This window comes from Dreissena polymorpha, chromosome 8 (genome assembly GCF_020536995.1).
Source record: "Dreissena polymorpha isolate Duluth1 chromosome 8, UMN_Dpol_1.0, whole genome shotgun sequence".
In the NCBI taxonomy this organism is placed as follows: domain Eukaryota; kingdom Metazoa; phylum Mollusca; class Bivalvia; order Myida; family Dreissenidae; genus Dreissena; species Dreissena polymorpha.
In genome coordinates this window covers 29539837-29555256 of record NC_068362.1, presented here as the reverse complement: position 1 = coordinate 29555256, position 15420 = coordinate 29539837, and the positions used below count along the sequence as shown (strand labels likewise).

At 35.2% G+C, this 15420-nt stretch overlaps 2 protein-coding genes across 2 annotated transcripts in view; both read left to right on the top strand.

Annotated features, from left to right (window-relative positions):
• The window catches only part of LOC127842768 (beta-1,3-galactosyltransferase 5-like), a 194666-nt gene that overhangs the window by 122189 nt on the left and 57057 nt on the right, over nucleotides 1-15420 (top strand). The window lies entirely within an intron of this gene.
• Nucleotides 5418-15420, top strand: part of LOC127842767 (coatomer subunit alpha-like) — a 51091-nt gene continuing 41088 nt past the window's right edge. Inside the window, exons 1-6 of the mRNA XM_052372477.1 lie at nucleotides 5418-5561; nucleotides 11471-11584; nucleotides 11867-11940; nucleotides 13491-13571; nucleotides 13939-14015; nucleotides 14606-14742. Coding sequence (XP_052228437.1) covers nucleotides 5522-5561; nucleotides 11471-11584; nucleotides 11867-11940; nucleotides 13491-13571; nucleotides 13939-14015; nucleotides 14606-14742 — 523 coding nt within the window. The 5' untranslated portion in view covers nucleotides 5418-5521. The remainder of the gene's footprint in view (nucleotides 5562-11470; nucleotides 11585-11866; nucleotides 11941-13490; nucleotides 13572-13938; nucleotides 14016-14605; nucleotides 14743-15420) is intronic.

Here is a 15420-nt window from a genome sequence, read left to right as displayed (position 1 = left end):
ATAAAATAAAGATCGAAACGATTTCTGCATGTCATTGTATATTCATAATTGAGTGTGGAAAATCCATCCTTGCTGTATATGTTATGCTACGGTGAAATTAAGGTCCGATGCTATATAAAATGGTATACAATAATATATTCAAATAAATTGTAAAGACGTACGTGACGCGGTTAGATGTATATCATTTTCGTTATATAATAGCAATCGAACATGAAAATTGTTTAGTGCTTTGTCGCCAAATTGTTAATACAGAACCTTAGCTGTATATAGGAAAAATAATATAAATTCATTACTCAAACATTTAAACATTCTTTTAAGTTTCTTCAATCTCATTATGTTACGAAAACTATCTACATTATGATACGTATAATTCATCACAATTAAAGGGATATATGAAGCGAAGGTAATTAAATTGAATCTTATTTGACAAGCTTTTTCTTTAACACTTTCCTCATCAGAATCAACAAGAAAATGGCTTTTGAAACCAACATAAAACCAGAAAAGCCTACGAGTGACTCGCAGTCTGTTCAGGTTTTATGCTTTTTGCTGCTCATCAGTATCTAAGGGTTGGCGACTTGGAAATGAAGCCTTTTAAACTTAAATCTAGTACGAAATGTCTTTAATTAAATTTTACTTTCTTATGGACAACAAATGCGTCAAAATACGTTTTTAAGTCGTAATGGTTTTTAAAAAAAAACGATGGTTTTCGCCGGTTTTTAAACGTTAAACGTTTCCTATGCATACGTCATAGGCTTAGCTTCGGATTGATAACTAATTATAGTAAACACATGCTATTGTTTGCTCAAAGATCTGTAAATTGAAATGCATAAAATTGTGGCATGGCCTCCATTTTGATAAAATGGCTAAGATACTTAATCTACCTTAATATTAATTGATGGTATAGAAATGACAGATATTGACGATATTTCATACGTAAACGAGAGCGCCGACGGCATTGAAAGTCAATTGGCAAGATATCGGGAAGTTTCTGCTGAAATAAATGTTAAAGGAACGCTGTTGACTGAATGAAAATCATAAAGGCTATCAAAAAGAAATTCTTTTTTTAGAATAAGTACACATAAATGAAACAAGAAGTGGTGAAATATTGCAAGTCATCCTAAATCAATCGGAAAATCAGAAATATGTATCAATGGAGGTTGGTATTTTGCGAGCATGTAATTTCCCGGGTGTTAATGTTATTTCGAATTGGCTAGACGTTTATGCTCTTGTTTGTATTAACGTTATCATGACATCATTACTGTTTACGAGACATAACGACCTTTTCATTCGAACGCTAAAGCCAAATATATATATTTGTTTTTCTTGCTTTGTTACTATTAATTATACTGTTACGATCGCTTCTTTTTCCTTAATGAGAAAGGAACAATTCGTTGTTGTTGTTGTTGTCTTGTTGTTATATATATATATATATATATATATATATATATATATATATATATATATATATATATATATATATATATATATATATATATATATATATATATATATATATATATATATATATATTTACCGACTTCGTTACATACGTAAAATATGACATACACGCTATATTTTTTAGCACAAATGCTGCAGTTTTAAAATCGCAAGGTTAAATATTTGCCGTCACACAGTTTAACGATATTACAGCCCTCGACACTCTTCTGCAAGAAACAAGACAACTATCTATCTGTTTAAACTATTTAAAGTATCGTACCCAATTAATAATACATTGAAAAAGTAGGTTATTTCAAAATCAAAAACGACAGTACTAGTATTCACTTTGTGAATAACACACATAACTGAGTATGCAAAAAATAGCAAAAAAGTAAGGAACATATTTATTGGAATGATTGCATATAGGAATTAAACAAGTGGAACTACGATGATTTAATCAAAATCTCGTCCCCATCCACGTTTTCAGGGAATTGTTAACATATTTTGTCACTTTTTTAACATGCCATTAGATATGATTGCTTACACATCTTTAATAGTTTTAATAGACTGAACTTATTTTTATAGTAAGAAAAAAAAAGTTAAAAAAAAAACGTACATCGCCGGTATTCGAACCCGTGATGCACGGATCTGTCAGCGGATGCGCTTACCACTGCGGCACGTTTATCCGCCCAACCTTAACATAATAACTATAACTGACGGGGTAATCAAGTGATAGCCAAGACGGCAACGTCCATGCCAAGACAGTTATTTTCTCCGTTTTATATCCTTCATTGCTTTTGTTTGATTTTAAAGGACGCTCAATATCCAGCCATATCAGTAAAAAGGTGATAAGCGTTTATTTCGTATTAAAATACGCTTTATATCTCGACTGTACCATAGGCGGTTCTTTGATGAAAGTATATTATGTGTGTCATGCTTGAGAAGTGGTTGCCAAAGCCTGCAAAATCACTAAAATCGTGGACCTTACGGAGGGCCTCGCAGGGCTTTGCCCTGCACCAACAAGGTTCCTTAGCGGCCCCCTTAACCCCCAGCAAATCTTTCAATACCCCCCCCCTTAACCCCCAGCAAATCTTTCAATATCCCCCCCCCCCCTTAACCCCCAGCAAATCTTTCAATACCCCCCCCCCCCCCCCCCTAACCAGAAATCCTGAATCAGCCACTGTTTACTCCCCGCAAATTCTATTAGTGAAAATTTGCTGTAATTAGTTCATCCCGCTAAGAAATTTCGCAGCGAGGAAAGTCGAGATATAAAGCGAATATTATTACGAAATAAATGCTAGTAACATTCTTGCTGATATGGCTGGAAAGTGAGCGGTATTTGAAAAATCAATACAGGTAATTAAGGGTAAAAAACGGCGAAAAATCTGCCCCGGCATAGACGTCGCCATCTTGACTATCACGTGATTACCCCCTCTGTATAGTAAAAGCTTTTCCCCAAAAAAGAATTGTTTTACAAACGATATAATTTTATTTTTTATTTTCTAAGAACGTTTTTTCCCAATAAAAATGGTCTTAACAAAAATCAATCAAAATGGTGCTAGAAGAAGCTCTTCGAAAAAAGTTTCCGAGTGAAAATTGTAAGAATTAGACAAATCAATGTAAATTATCTTATCTACCTCGTCTGCCAACATCCTATTAAATTCGGGCATTTTTACCACATTTTTACACTCAACCGACAGGACCCTCTTTTCGGTATGTGTTTATTAATTCCATCCATCCATCCATCCATCCATCCATCCATCCATCCATCCATCCATCCATCCATCCATCCATCCATCCATCCATCCATCCATCCATCCATCCATCCATCCATCCATCCATCCATCCATCCATCCATCCATCCATCCATCCATCCATCCATCCATCCATCCATCCATCCATCCATCCATCTATCTATCTATCTATCTATCTATCTATCTATCTATCTATATATACTGTCTAACTCCCCTTTCGGCTATTATCGACAGGTGCTCAGTCGGTGCAGGTAAAAGTGTTAAAAGTGAAAAAGTGAGAATGTTAAAAGTATGTTAGATTTATTACAAGGTGAAGTGATTTAAGGTTAAAAACTGATAAAACATGTCTCCCAGAGTTCAAGTGGCAGAAGGGAAAGGCAGGGACTGCTTAAACCCTTCAAGATCAGGATATAAAACTGTAGTGGCGGGGAGGTTGTTCCGCATCACAATAGCACATGGAAAAAAATGAAAACTTATAATAATTTGCAGTAGTATGGATCTGTCAGTAGGAGATGGAATGCATGTGCCGAGTGAATATGGTGGGTCGCTCGATATATGATGGTAGAGGCACAGCCACTAAACCTTGAACAATTTTGAAAAACATTATTATTGTAGTGTTATTTCGTCTTTCTTGCAGGGCCTGCCAACCAAGTTCCTGTTGCATGGAGGTGACACTGTCATACGGGGAATAGTTATGTTTGACCCAGCGGACTGTTCGGCGCTGTACGTTTTCAATTTTTTTGTATTTTGTAATGTGTGAGGGCTTCATACGGAAGAAGCATATTCAACCTGTGGTCTAACCATGGTCTTGTATGCGAGCCGGCGAATGTTGGAATTTCTCGTCTGTATGTTCCTGCGGAGAAAACCAAGAGATTTATTAGCGTTATTTATAATTCTATTTATATGGGTGTTCCATGAAAGGTCTTTTGAAATGTCCACACCTTAGTATTTTGCATTGTCAACAGTTTCTAATATTTGTCCATGGAGCCTGTTATTAAAAGAGAATTTTGATTTTTTTCTGGTTATGTTTAAAACTTGACATTTACTTGGGTTGAACTCCATGTCCCAAAGATGTTCCCATTTCATTAGTTTATCTAGATCTTCTTGTAGAGTGTGGCAGTCATGCATATTGTTGATTGTTAGGTATACGGCAGTGTCATCCGCAAATAAGCGAACTTGAGAGGTAATAGACTTAGGTAAGTCGTTTATGTAGAGAAGAAAATGTAACGGACTAAGCACAGACCCTTGTGGTACCCCGGATGTCACTGGTACCTCGGATGATAGTTCTCCATCTAGAGCAACCCGTTGAGTGCGACCTATAAGGAATGATTTGATCCACGAGCAAGTATCTTTATCCACACCATGTTCCTGTAATTTGACAAGCAGTTTAAGATGGTTCACTTTGTCGAACGCTTTGCTGAAATCAAGCAATAGTAGATCAGTTTGTTTTCCAGATGTCATATTTCGTGCCAGGTAATCAATGAGTTGTAGAAGTTGTGTTTCGCAGGAACGCTTTTCTCTGAAACCATGCTGTAAGTCATAATTAAAGTATTTTATATTTATTGAAATGAGCTGAAAGATTAGAATAAACTATATGTTCTAAAGATTTACATAAAATACATGTAATTTGCTGGGTCTTCTTTGTTCCCTTTCTTGAACAGCGGTATTGCATTTGCAGATGTCCATACTTTCGGGAGAATTCCGGTGTCCAATGATTTCTGAAAAAGGAGTGTTACTATTGGAGAAATTTGTCAACTTAATTCTTTTAGAACAAGAGGTTTGATGTTGTCTGGACCTGAGAATTTTAATGATTATTACATAGAAATGCATTTTTTAATTTTTATATAATTTAAAATGTGATGCACTGAGGGTAATTTTTACGCATACTTAAATGTTATATGAATCATTCTATGCCTACTGTGAGTTTGCAGCTTCAACAAAAACGATTTCACCCGTCAGTGCCTTTCTGTTCCAGTGTGGCAAAGACCTATAGATCTTTGAATGTGGTGACCAGAGTGCTGTTAATGTTTGTGCGTTTGCTATGTACATTGTCCTATATGTAATGTCTAGAACGTTTGTTTGTGTGTCTACCATTTGGCAATTGTTTCCTTAACATTAATAAAAGACCGCTTTGTTTTCCAATGCTGCTCTCCTACTGGCGAAGCTGTAGTTTCACTTTATGTTTAGCTGTCTCTTGCCTTCGTATATTCTCTTTCGGGTTTTTACACGTCAAACCGGAAGTGAGTTGTATTCACTCTTGTCAGCCATTCGTACACGTAAAAACTACATATTTACAACGATTAGTTCGTGCAACAGGTTCAGTAGGCAACATGCTTACTAAATTTGAAACAAAGTCAGCTCGAGTCAAAGGTTTGTTTGAGTTTTTTAAAATCTGTTTCATTTTAAGTGTTGCTTCATCATGATAAACGGATAATGCCGAAGTCACCGCAACGGCGAAACTTCGGAGTTGCTTACCGGCTAGTTACCGAGATGAGGTTATGAACGGTATTCTGTAAAATTAACTTAAAGCAAATTGTCATTAGAACACTATATTAATCGAATAACACCCAGTATTAAATGATAAACTAAAAGACCTTACTACTGTGCTTGCATAGTGTTGATGAAGGATCCCCTATAGATGTTATTTATCTAGATTTCAGCAAAGCCTTTGACAGCGTGGCACATGATAGGCTTTTATTTAAACTAAATTGTCTGGGTGTGCATGGTGTTACCCTAAATTGGATTGAGAATTTTCTAACAGCACGATCTCAATGTGTAAGGATAGGCCCAGCAATGTCCAATTGGTCTAAAGTCATAAGCGGAGTTCCACAAGGAAGCGTTCTGGGTCCTGTACTTTTTCTTTGCTTTATAAATGACCTGCCAGATGTTGTCAATGGAATAGTCAAAATTTTTGCGGATGATACCAAGATTTACTCAAATGTTAATACCACTACTCAATGTGATGAATTGCAGCAAGATCTGGACAACCTGTGTGACTGGAGTTCGAAATGGAAGCTTTCTTTCAATGCCAAAAAATGCAAAGTCATGCATATAGGATCTACTAATGAAAGGCATAGGTATTCAATGCTCGATAAAGATGGAAATTTCATACACCTGGACTCGGCACAATCTGAGAAGGACCTTGGAGTGACTTTCAATGAAAATTTAGATTTTGGAGAGCACATATCAAACATTACTTCTAAGGCACAGAGAATACTAGGACTTATTCACAGATCTTTCGAATACATGGAAACGGAAATGTTGCTTCCTCTCTATAAATCATTAGTTAGGCCTATTCTTGAATATGGATCAAATGTTTGGTCGCCATATCTTAAAAAGGACATTAAAAAGATTGAGGATGTTCAGAGGAGAGCTACACGACTGGTTCCTGCATGTTCTACCCTCCCATATGAAGAAAGATTAAAATTCCTTGGTCTACCAACTCTGGAGTACGGAAGAGATAGGAGTGATATGATTACTCTGTATAAGTCTATTTACGGATTGGACGACCTAAAATGGAGCAATATATTTAACTTGGCTCAAGGGGACTTGAGAGGTCATCACCTAAAATTCATTAAAAAAAAGTGTCATCATAATGTAAAGCTAAATTCATTTGGAGCTAGGACAGTGAACATGTGGAATGCCCTTTCAGAAGAAACTGTCTCTTCAACATCCCTGAATGTGTTCAAATCGAATTTGAACAAAGAGAACTGGAATAAGAAAAAATTTAAATCAACTGTGTAGCGCACTATGTCGCGTATAACATTTTAAAGAAGAGGGGCCACGATAGACTTTGTCTAATATTACGGCCCGAAGATCAAGGTAAATCAAGGTAAATATAGAATGACACATTGAACGGAAACATTATGAGTTGATTACTTGATAAATTAACCCATTCTTTGCACATAATTTAAAAAAACTAACACACTGTTTTCCAGACAAGCGCCTGTCAGTCATTATCAAGCATGATTGTTGACAGTACGAAGTTGAAGTTACCAATTTACAGCCACTTTGAATGCGATTTTTCCTACCAACATAATTGCTAATTTTCAGTCAAAGGTTAATTGATGACATAGTTTGACCATGCATCTCCATATATCATGTGTTTGTAATGTACGACCAGGGTCTTCCCCAGGCCATTTAAGCGCCCCTTACCGGGGCGCTTGAATTTCGAAATCAGAGTCCCCGGGGCGCTTGAAATTTTCCGATCAGTAAAAGAAAGTGGAGAATGTCCAAATAAATCAAGGTTTCCCTATCAGTGTATCAATATTCCCTGTTTTAAAAGAGCACTCGGTATCTACTTTCACAAGTAATCGCCATAAACACCACATGGGGTAATGGATAATCCACTGATAAGAGAATAGCATGACGCGCGTATCGATTATTCTAGCCACATTACACGGTCATTTAAATGCTGACAAGGATGTATCTGGTAACTTTCCAGTCGTCAAACTGTGAAGTTCATCGTCCAATCGGTTACGCGAATGCTTATGAGGGCGGGGTTAACTATCGACCATTATTGTTTATTGACGTCGGGCATGAAGTAAGAGTTTATCGCAGCTTGATTAGCAAGTAGTTGTACCATTTGAGTAATATAAAACCGGTAATTAGTACAGTACAGAACATTAAAGACGGTTTCGGGCATCATCATCACACCTTTTTACTGTAAACAAGTGTTACCTATGACTCATAATTAATACGAGAAATTAATTGCAAGTGGTAAACAATTAATTATTATAGCGGTTACGATTATGTGATAACAATTTATTTAATTCCAGTACATGTTTATTTCAACATGTCCATTTATAGAACTGATTCACCTCGTTTTTCTGACATTTATTCGACACGTAATGCGCTTTAACAAATTTTCGTTGAATTAATTACGCACACTTGTAAATGTTTCGTCCGATAATCGATAGTTAGAAGACTGATGATGGCAACCGGCCGTGATCCTCGTGGACAACGTGAATTTCATGCATAATTCCGTCAAAACATTTATTCGACTCGTAAAGTGTGTAAACAAATTATCGTTGAATTTATAACGCAACGGTTAATATTTGTTGAAATCTCAAATGGGAATAATTAAATTTGTAATCCGAAACCCATAACCGTAAGTCGATGTTAACGCGTTTTTAATCCGAAACACACTTCCGAATGTAAATGTTACCGCAACGTTAAATATTTTTGCTTCAAATTAGCAGTGCAAATTTATTTTGTGTCGAATCTTTTTCTCAATTAAAAAGAGCGCGAAAATTATGCAGCATGTACAACGTCGCGTCTATTGCATACAAATGGCGTGTATTGAGCGTTTTAACAAGCACACAACAGGTCAGGGGATTGACGCATATTCAGAGGCAATATTTCATCAAATCTATAAATAGTCACTTAAAAAATGGCAAGGTTTGTGTTAAAGAAATAACTGAAAGCTTTTATCGTAAATATTTACCAGAGATTGATAAAAACGGAATAAACGGGATTATCGGGTGATAAATAGAAACTTGAAAAATAGTAAGTATACAGTAATAGAGTCGGGTTGAAACGGATGTATTGGGGAATCGTTCGAGTCGGGATTTTACTATCTGCGCGGAAAAGTTTTAAAACAATTAAACAATATAAAAAAATATATTTTTTAATGACTGGGGGATTTTTTTGAAGAGTCATAGCGCACCAAATGACGTCTTTTGACGCTGTTTTTCTTTGAGTTATAACGCACCACAGAACGTGAATTGACACGTTAAATTTAAAAAAAATCAACGTCGGCAGGGGACACCCCTCCCGAACCCACCACCGGGGCGCCTGAACAAATTCCTGGGGAAGGCACTGTGTACGACATAGATTCTTAAAGTTGGAATTTTTATTTCCCTGTCAGTCTTTATTTTTCTTTTATAAGTCCCTGTAAACAACACTTGCGAAATATGGAAAAAAAATAATTTCATTTTCCACAAAAATGAATAATATTCAAAATCGGGTCCGGTAATTTGCCCTATTCCCACTGGAAAAAAGACTTAAGTATAAATTTTTCCCAAATGGCAGCTTTAAATTCCCTTTTTTTAAGATCTCAATAATTTGTTTTTTAGATCTCATTATTTTGTTCATCTCCCATCCTGGTATTATTTATAAGACGCGCAAAGAATTTAGAGATACTTTTTATATGGGCTAAATTCTTTGGAACGTCTTATCGGGGAAAAGTAAAAAATGTGTTGGAAACCAGAAAGTTTAAATTTTCATCGATTTGCGTAAAATTGCAAAATAACATTACCAACTCATTCAGTTTTAGTTCAGAAGTCCATTTTTACCTCAAATATCGTCGAATTGAAGTTGGAAAGGCATAAATTCTTCAGTTAAACTTCTGCTTAAATCGCAAACAAATCACTGACCTGTAGCCAGGTCATGAAACTGATTTGAATATGAACCAATCAGAAGAAGGCATTACGGTGTAACGTGTACGCCTAATTTTATTTAACATGAGCTTTTAACACCGACTTTTACCTAACTAGATCTAGTATGCTAATCTTTGTCGATTTAATAAGCATATGTTCAAAACAGATATGGTGCAGTTTCTATTCACTGTTCTAAGTTTCAGCAAGTTTTTATGCATGTCTTTTTCGCACCTGTGTTGTTTTATTTACTTACATCCTACGTTACATAGGAGGACGGTATACTGTATGATCTGTATAAAAATTATTTGTGTACAGTATAAAAATAAAAGATGTAATTTATTTCAGAACTTTTTAATTGTCAATTTAGAAAAAAAACAATGCTAAATTAATCCAGAAAAGTATAACATCGGTTTACTATGTAACGCTCTGCACCACAACAGACGAACGCAAACTGTATTTTATGCTGTTTATTCGCCCACTTTAAACCAGATGCTTTACATCGAGGTCGTGTTATCGATTTATATCTTCACAACGAGCGAATCGAGAGATATTGAAAAATTGAATAGTGGTTGGATTTAAATTGATCAGGCGTGCAAAATTCAAAGTGTCATTACATAATTTCTACGGAACATTAACGAGAAATGAATTATCTACACAGGTATGTAAATATTATTGCAATCTTTTGATATTAAGTGTCTTATATCGGGGCTTGAATGCTGCGCACAAAATCCTTGCGCAACAATATAGACAAAGAACGAAAAATTCCCACCATTAATTTGGTCTTTCCCCCTTTGTACACTCCGAATATTACCCATATAAAAAGTAGCTTAATATTTAAGAGTGTCAAAAATTTGGACTACTCCCATCCATATGAGTTCAGCCTTAGTAAATATAATTCTGAAAACACTTGTATTATAAATTTTGAAGCATTTTTTAGCAAAACAAAAACAACAATACATATTTCCCAATTTTAGTCAAAATGCCGCAAATTTACCCGATAAAAATGGACCCAGCCCCATTCCCAAAATGGTGAAAAAAAACACTGGGGCTAGTGATAAAATAAAATGGATTAAATGCATCATACCTTGAGCACCTTTCTTGATAAAATTAAGTTAAATTAAAAAAATTGCACTCGATCAATCAGGTCATTTCAGTTACTTTAAATCTTTTTGCAATTTTATCTGCTAGGTTTGTTTAAGGCAATTGTGAGTCATTGTCAAAGCAGAGGCAATACCCTCATCAGTCAGGTACTCAGTTAATTGAAGAATTAAAAGACTGTTCAAGTAAAGTATCAGTTCCAAATGAGCACTGTAACTAAACATTTTCTTAAAAAAGGCACGTGCAAGAATATTTTACTTGCTGTTTATATTTTCTATATATGGCTATAGTCAAAACATTTGAAACAATTTTTCTACTGATATCAAAACCAACTTACCAAGCTGGAAAATGATTCCAGGCTAAGAGCATGGTCAGATTTATCATACAAACATAAAAAACTTGCTTAGAAAAGTTCATTCTTTAGTGTTTTTTTTGTAGGTGAGCAATGTGGACTTTTGGCCTTCTTGTACATGTATATAGTTTTCCAACCCGACAAACTCAGTACATTGTAGGTAATATAGGTTGGCGATCCCATAACAAATGCCTTGATTAGCTACCCGTGCAATTGCATGCAAATTTATCTCCTACCCCAAGACAGACATCCCCAATGAAGCTGCCTGGTACGCTCAGATGGTAGAGTCACAGGCTAGTGTTCTGATGGTTAACAGTTGTAGATTTCAAGCTTCAAGATGGTCAAACTTTTGTCCTGTCCATAACCAATTTAGTATGAAACGTTTCATAGTTATTTATATTGCTATGTAGGTTTCACAACCATGAAATATCCAAAATTATTTCCACTAGGGCTGTCCTTTCATCCCAAGCGGCCATGGGTTCTGACGAGCTTGTTCAATGGAGTCATCCAGCTGTGGGATTACCGAATGTGTACTCTGATTGACAAGTTCGATGAACATGATGGTAAGACTTGAACAATAATACATGCTTAATTGAGGAATGTGTCTGATTATTGGAATCATGCATCGGATTTAATATTTAACTTTTCAAAGTATCTTTGACTCCTTAAAGAGAGGAACTCCTACTAAGGCAGCTTGCTTAACAAAGCATGGATCAGTGTTTATGCAAAATAGCCAAATGCTGAAAGTATTGATTAAGCTTTTACATCAAGCTCTTTTTATGAACATATTTTGTTTTAAATACATGTATTATGTAAATCAACGCAAGTTCCATCCTTTCTTGTAGGTCCAGTAAGAGGAATTTGCTTTCATTCACAGCAGCCATTGTTTGTGTCTGGTGGAGATGACTACAAAATTAAGGTAAGAATAAAAGAAAGGACATCTTTCCAAAATCAGATACCATTAAACAGTTATTCTTCTAGGTGAAAATAATAGTGACAATAAACGTCTTTATTAAGGGTATAGTTTGCAAAGATCTACCTAATATTCATTAGGTGTATAAGCATGAATTACTTATTTATTTCCTAGTTATTTGTAATGGGTTTTGTTCATGATTTGTTTCACATGTTAAAGCGGGTATATACGATTTTGTCAAATATTTATGAATTTATATAAAATGTGTAAAAAACTTATTATATATATATTTCAATATAAATTAAAATAAAAGTTAAGAAGAACATGTGTCGAAAAATGCGAAATTAGCCAGATATTTAATTCTGAAATTGAAAACGGCTGTACAGCCGAATTCGCCAGCATGTATACCATACATGTACGATGTGAATCTAAACTTAGTTTAACGGTTTATTTGAATTCCTGCAACGATATCTATTCATACGACACACGAACACTAACGCCAATCCTAATACAATGATGAATGCTTCGGTTATTGTAGGAAAATTTGTACGTCACAATCGGCTCGGGGCGCTAATTTTTCTTTGCTGCATTTTATGAAATTCGGCTTTAATGTATATTTTTTCTTGCCTATTTTATGTTATTGTAACATATTTTATCAATATATTACAATTTAACACATATAAAAAATTGTATATACCCGCTTTAAATAATGCCAAAACAGTCAGTATAATTATTGTTAGAGACTTTGTTCCATTTAGATTGAGAATAGCATGGAAAATTACATTAATTGTGAGCTCAATCAAGATTTTAATGCTAAACTTGTATTTTTTTATCACCTACGTAGTGTGAGTCATTATAATTGCACCATCTAATAATAATCCATATGATCATAATTGTTCTTCTGTTTTGTCCCAAAATTTGTGTTTTAAACTCTCTAAGTACTGATATTAACTGGCTGGAATTTTGATATTTTTTTCCGCAAATGCGAACTAAAAATTCTCAATTGAAAGTTTAAACAGAAATGTGCAAATTAAATCTCAACATTATTTGATCTCATATCAAGCTCCTTACGTTAAACCTTAGTCAATTTATTGACATAATTCGTATTCTTAATTTTAAAACAAATTTTAGCAAAAAAACAAAAACTTTTATTTCCCAATTGTCATGTGCTACAGAAAATTGGTCACCAGGTTCAAGGCCAAAGTTTTTACTTTATCGTGTTGAGTCAAAAACTAGTTTTACGTCAAGTCTTTGACAATTTGGGTACCTTGAACTTGGGTGGGCTCTTCTGGGTCATCATGGCCCCTTTGTTATTCATAAGAAATGTTGATTTTTTTTTTTTCTCATTTATTTTTCCATGTTTGATATTTATATTGACACCAGTAACATTTGCAAATATGAAAACATGGGTTTTATAAAATAAAAGTCACATTCATTCAAATTATTTTGAGCTGTACATAAGTATATAGAAATATGCTACAGTGTAAACATTCATAAAAGTCTTTACACAAACAAAATATATTTTGAAATTTGTTGCAATATTTGTTTTATTTCAGTTATGGAATTACAAATTGAAACGATGCCTGTTCACTCTGCTTGGACATCAGGACTATATCCGGACAACCACATTTCACCATGTAAGTAATAATATTCGAAATGTAAGTGCCATAGCAACCAATATGGAAATTCAACCGGATGCGCTTGTTTCGTAAAACATTTTGCAAAACTTGTCACATTATCCAGGCATTGTCAGATTTGTGGAAAACATTTTTGGCATTGAAGATTGCCTAGTTTATGTACAATTTTTCTACTAACATTTTTTGGGGGTTAATGTATAAATCCGTGTAAAATCATTGTTGAAATATCAGGTTGCATATTCAGATTACCTCCCCATGTCAACCAAAACATCAAGTATTTAATCTATACAGCAATTACACCACTGTGTAAATGTTTCATGATGTTTTATAAGCAGATGCCTTACTGTATAAGTATTCTTCTCTGTAGGAATACCCCTGGATTCTCAGTGCCTCAGATGATCAGACTATACGCATTTGGAACTGGCAGTCAAGAAACTGCATCTGGTTGGTAGCTTGTAGATGGGATGATACATAGCCATAAATGAAATAGAGCATTCATTTGAGTTGATAAAAGCTGATTGGCATGTACAGGTACATATTCTGATTTTTAGCTCTACTACCAAAGGCAGAAGAGCTTATGGGATGGCATGGTGTCTGTGTGTGTGTGTGTGTGTTAGAGTCTGTGACCTTTGAATTCAAAATATAATCTTGTTTCCAAAATTGCTGCTGTGGGGCTTCAAAGCGCAGTAGGAGGCTTTGTGTTTCACAAACACTCTTGATGCACAAGTTCTACATCCAATAATGAAGTGCTGGGTTCTGGATTTTTGAATGGCAATGCGCATTTAGTTTGAACCTATTTATTAGCTCAATTGCATAGAAAGCCTATGGCTTATTTGAAATACTGTCGAGTTTGTTTTGTGGGACTAGAACCAGTACTTGGTTTCTATGGGAGAAACCTAAAGAACGCTCCCACAGTGGGGATCGAAGCCGTGACTTAGGCAGACACCATATCCACTAAACCACTGCGACCTCAATCGCATTTTCAATCTCGTCTTGTTTTTTTATCGCCTCATTGTAAACTCTGTACTTGACAGCGTGTTGGCAGGCCACAGCCACTTTGTCATGTGCGCCCAGTTCCACCCTTCAGAGGACCTGATTGTTTCCTCCTCGCTTGATCAGACCGTCCGCGTGTGGGACATCTCCGGCCTACGAAAGAAAAGCGTATCCCCAGGTAAGTGGAACTGGCCTGTATATTGAATTTTGGCCTATATTCGCCAACCAATTTTCAGACTCGGAATAAAGAGTTTGTCAAAAATGTAGTTATCTACTTCTAGAAAAGCTTTTGACTTAGTATTTACCAGTTATTATGTCCCCCACTATAGTAGTGGGGGACATATTGTTGTTTTTTTTTCATTTAGAATGATTTATAGTTCTATTAAGATATTGGTGAATACGTGTCTTGCCCAATCCTTACATTATTTAAGTTATGAAATGTAGTCATTTACTTTATATAGACTCTGTTGTCCCTTAGTTTTAGTTTAGTTTAGTTTAAACTTAATTATTTTAGCTAGATTGCATAGAAAGCCTAAGGCTTATTTGAAATGCTCTCAAGTCCGTTTCCTGGGACTAGAACCAGTACTTGATGTCTATGGGGGAAATCTAAAGAATGCTTCCACAGTGGGGATCGAACCCATGACATCCTGGTCGCTAGGTGGAAACCATATCCATTACGTTACGGTGTCTGTGACATTTCAGGGCTCTCCTTGGCTGAATAAATTTCTTGTGCTGCCCAATTTTTCGTTCTTTTGTTGAAACCATGTCTGTGGGAAAATGTAAACACTAAACATGATTTTCTTTTTCCAAATATTCATTTAATTACTTTAAAGCGAGATTATACGATTTTTATGCC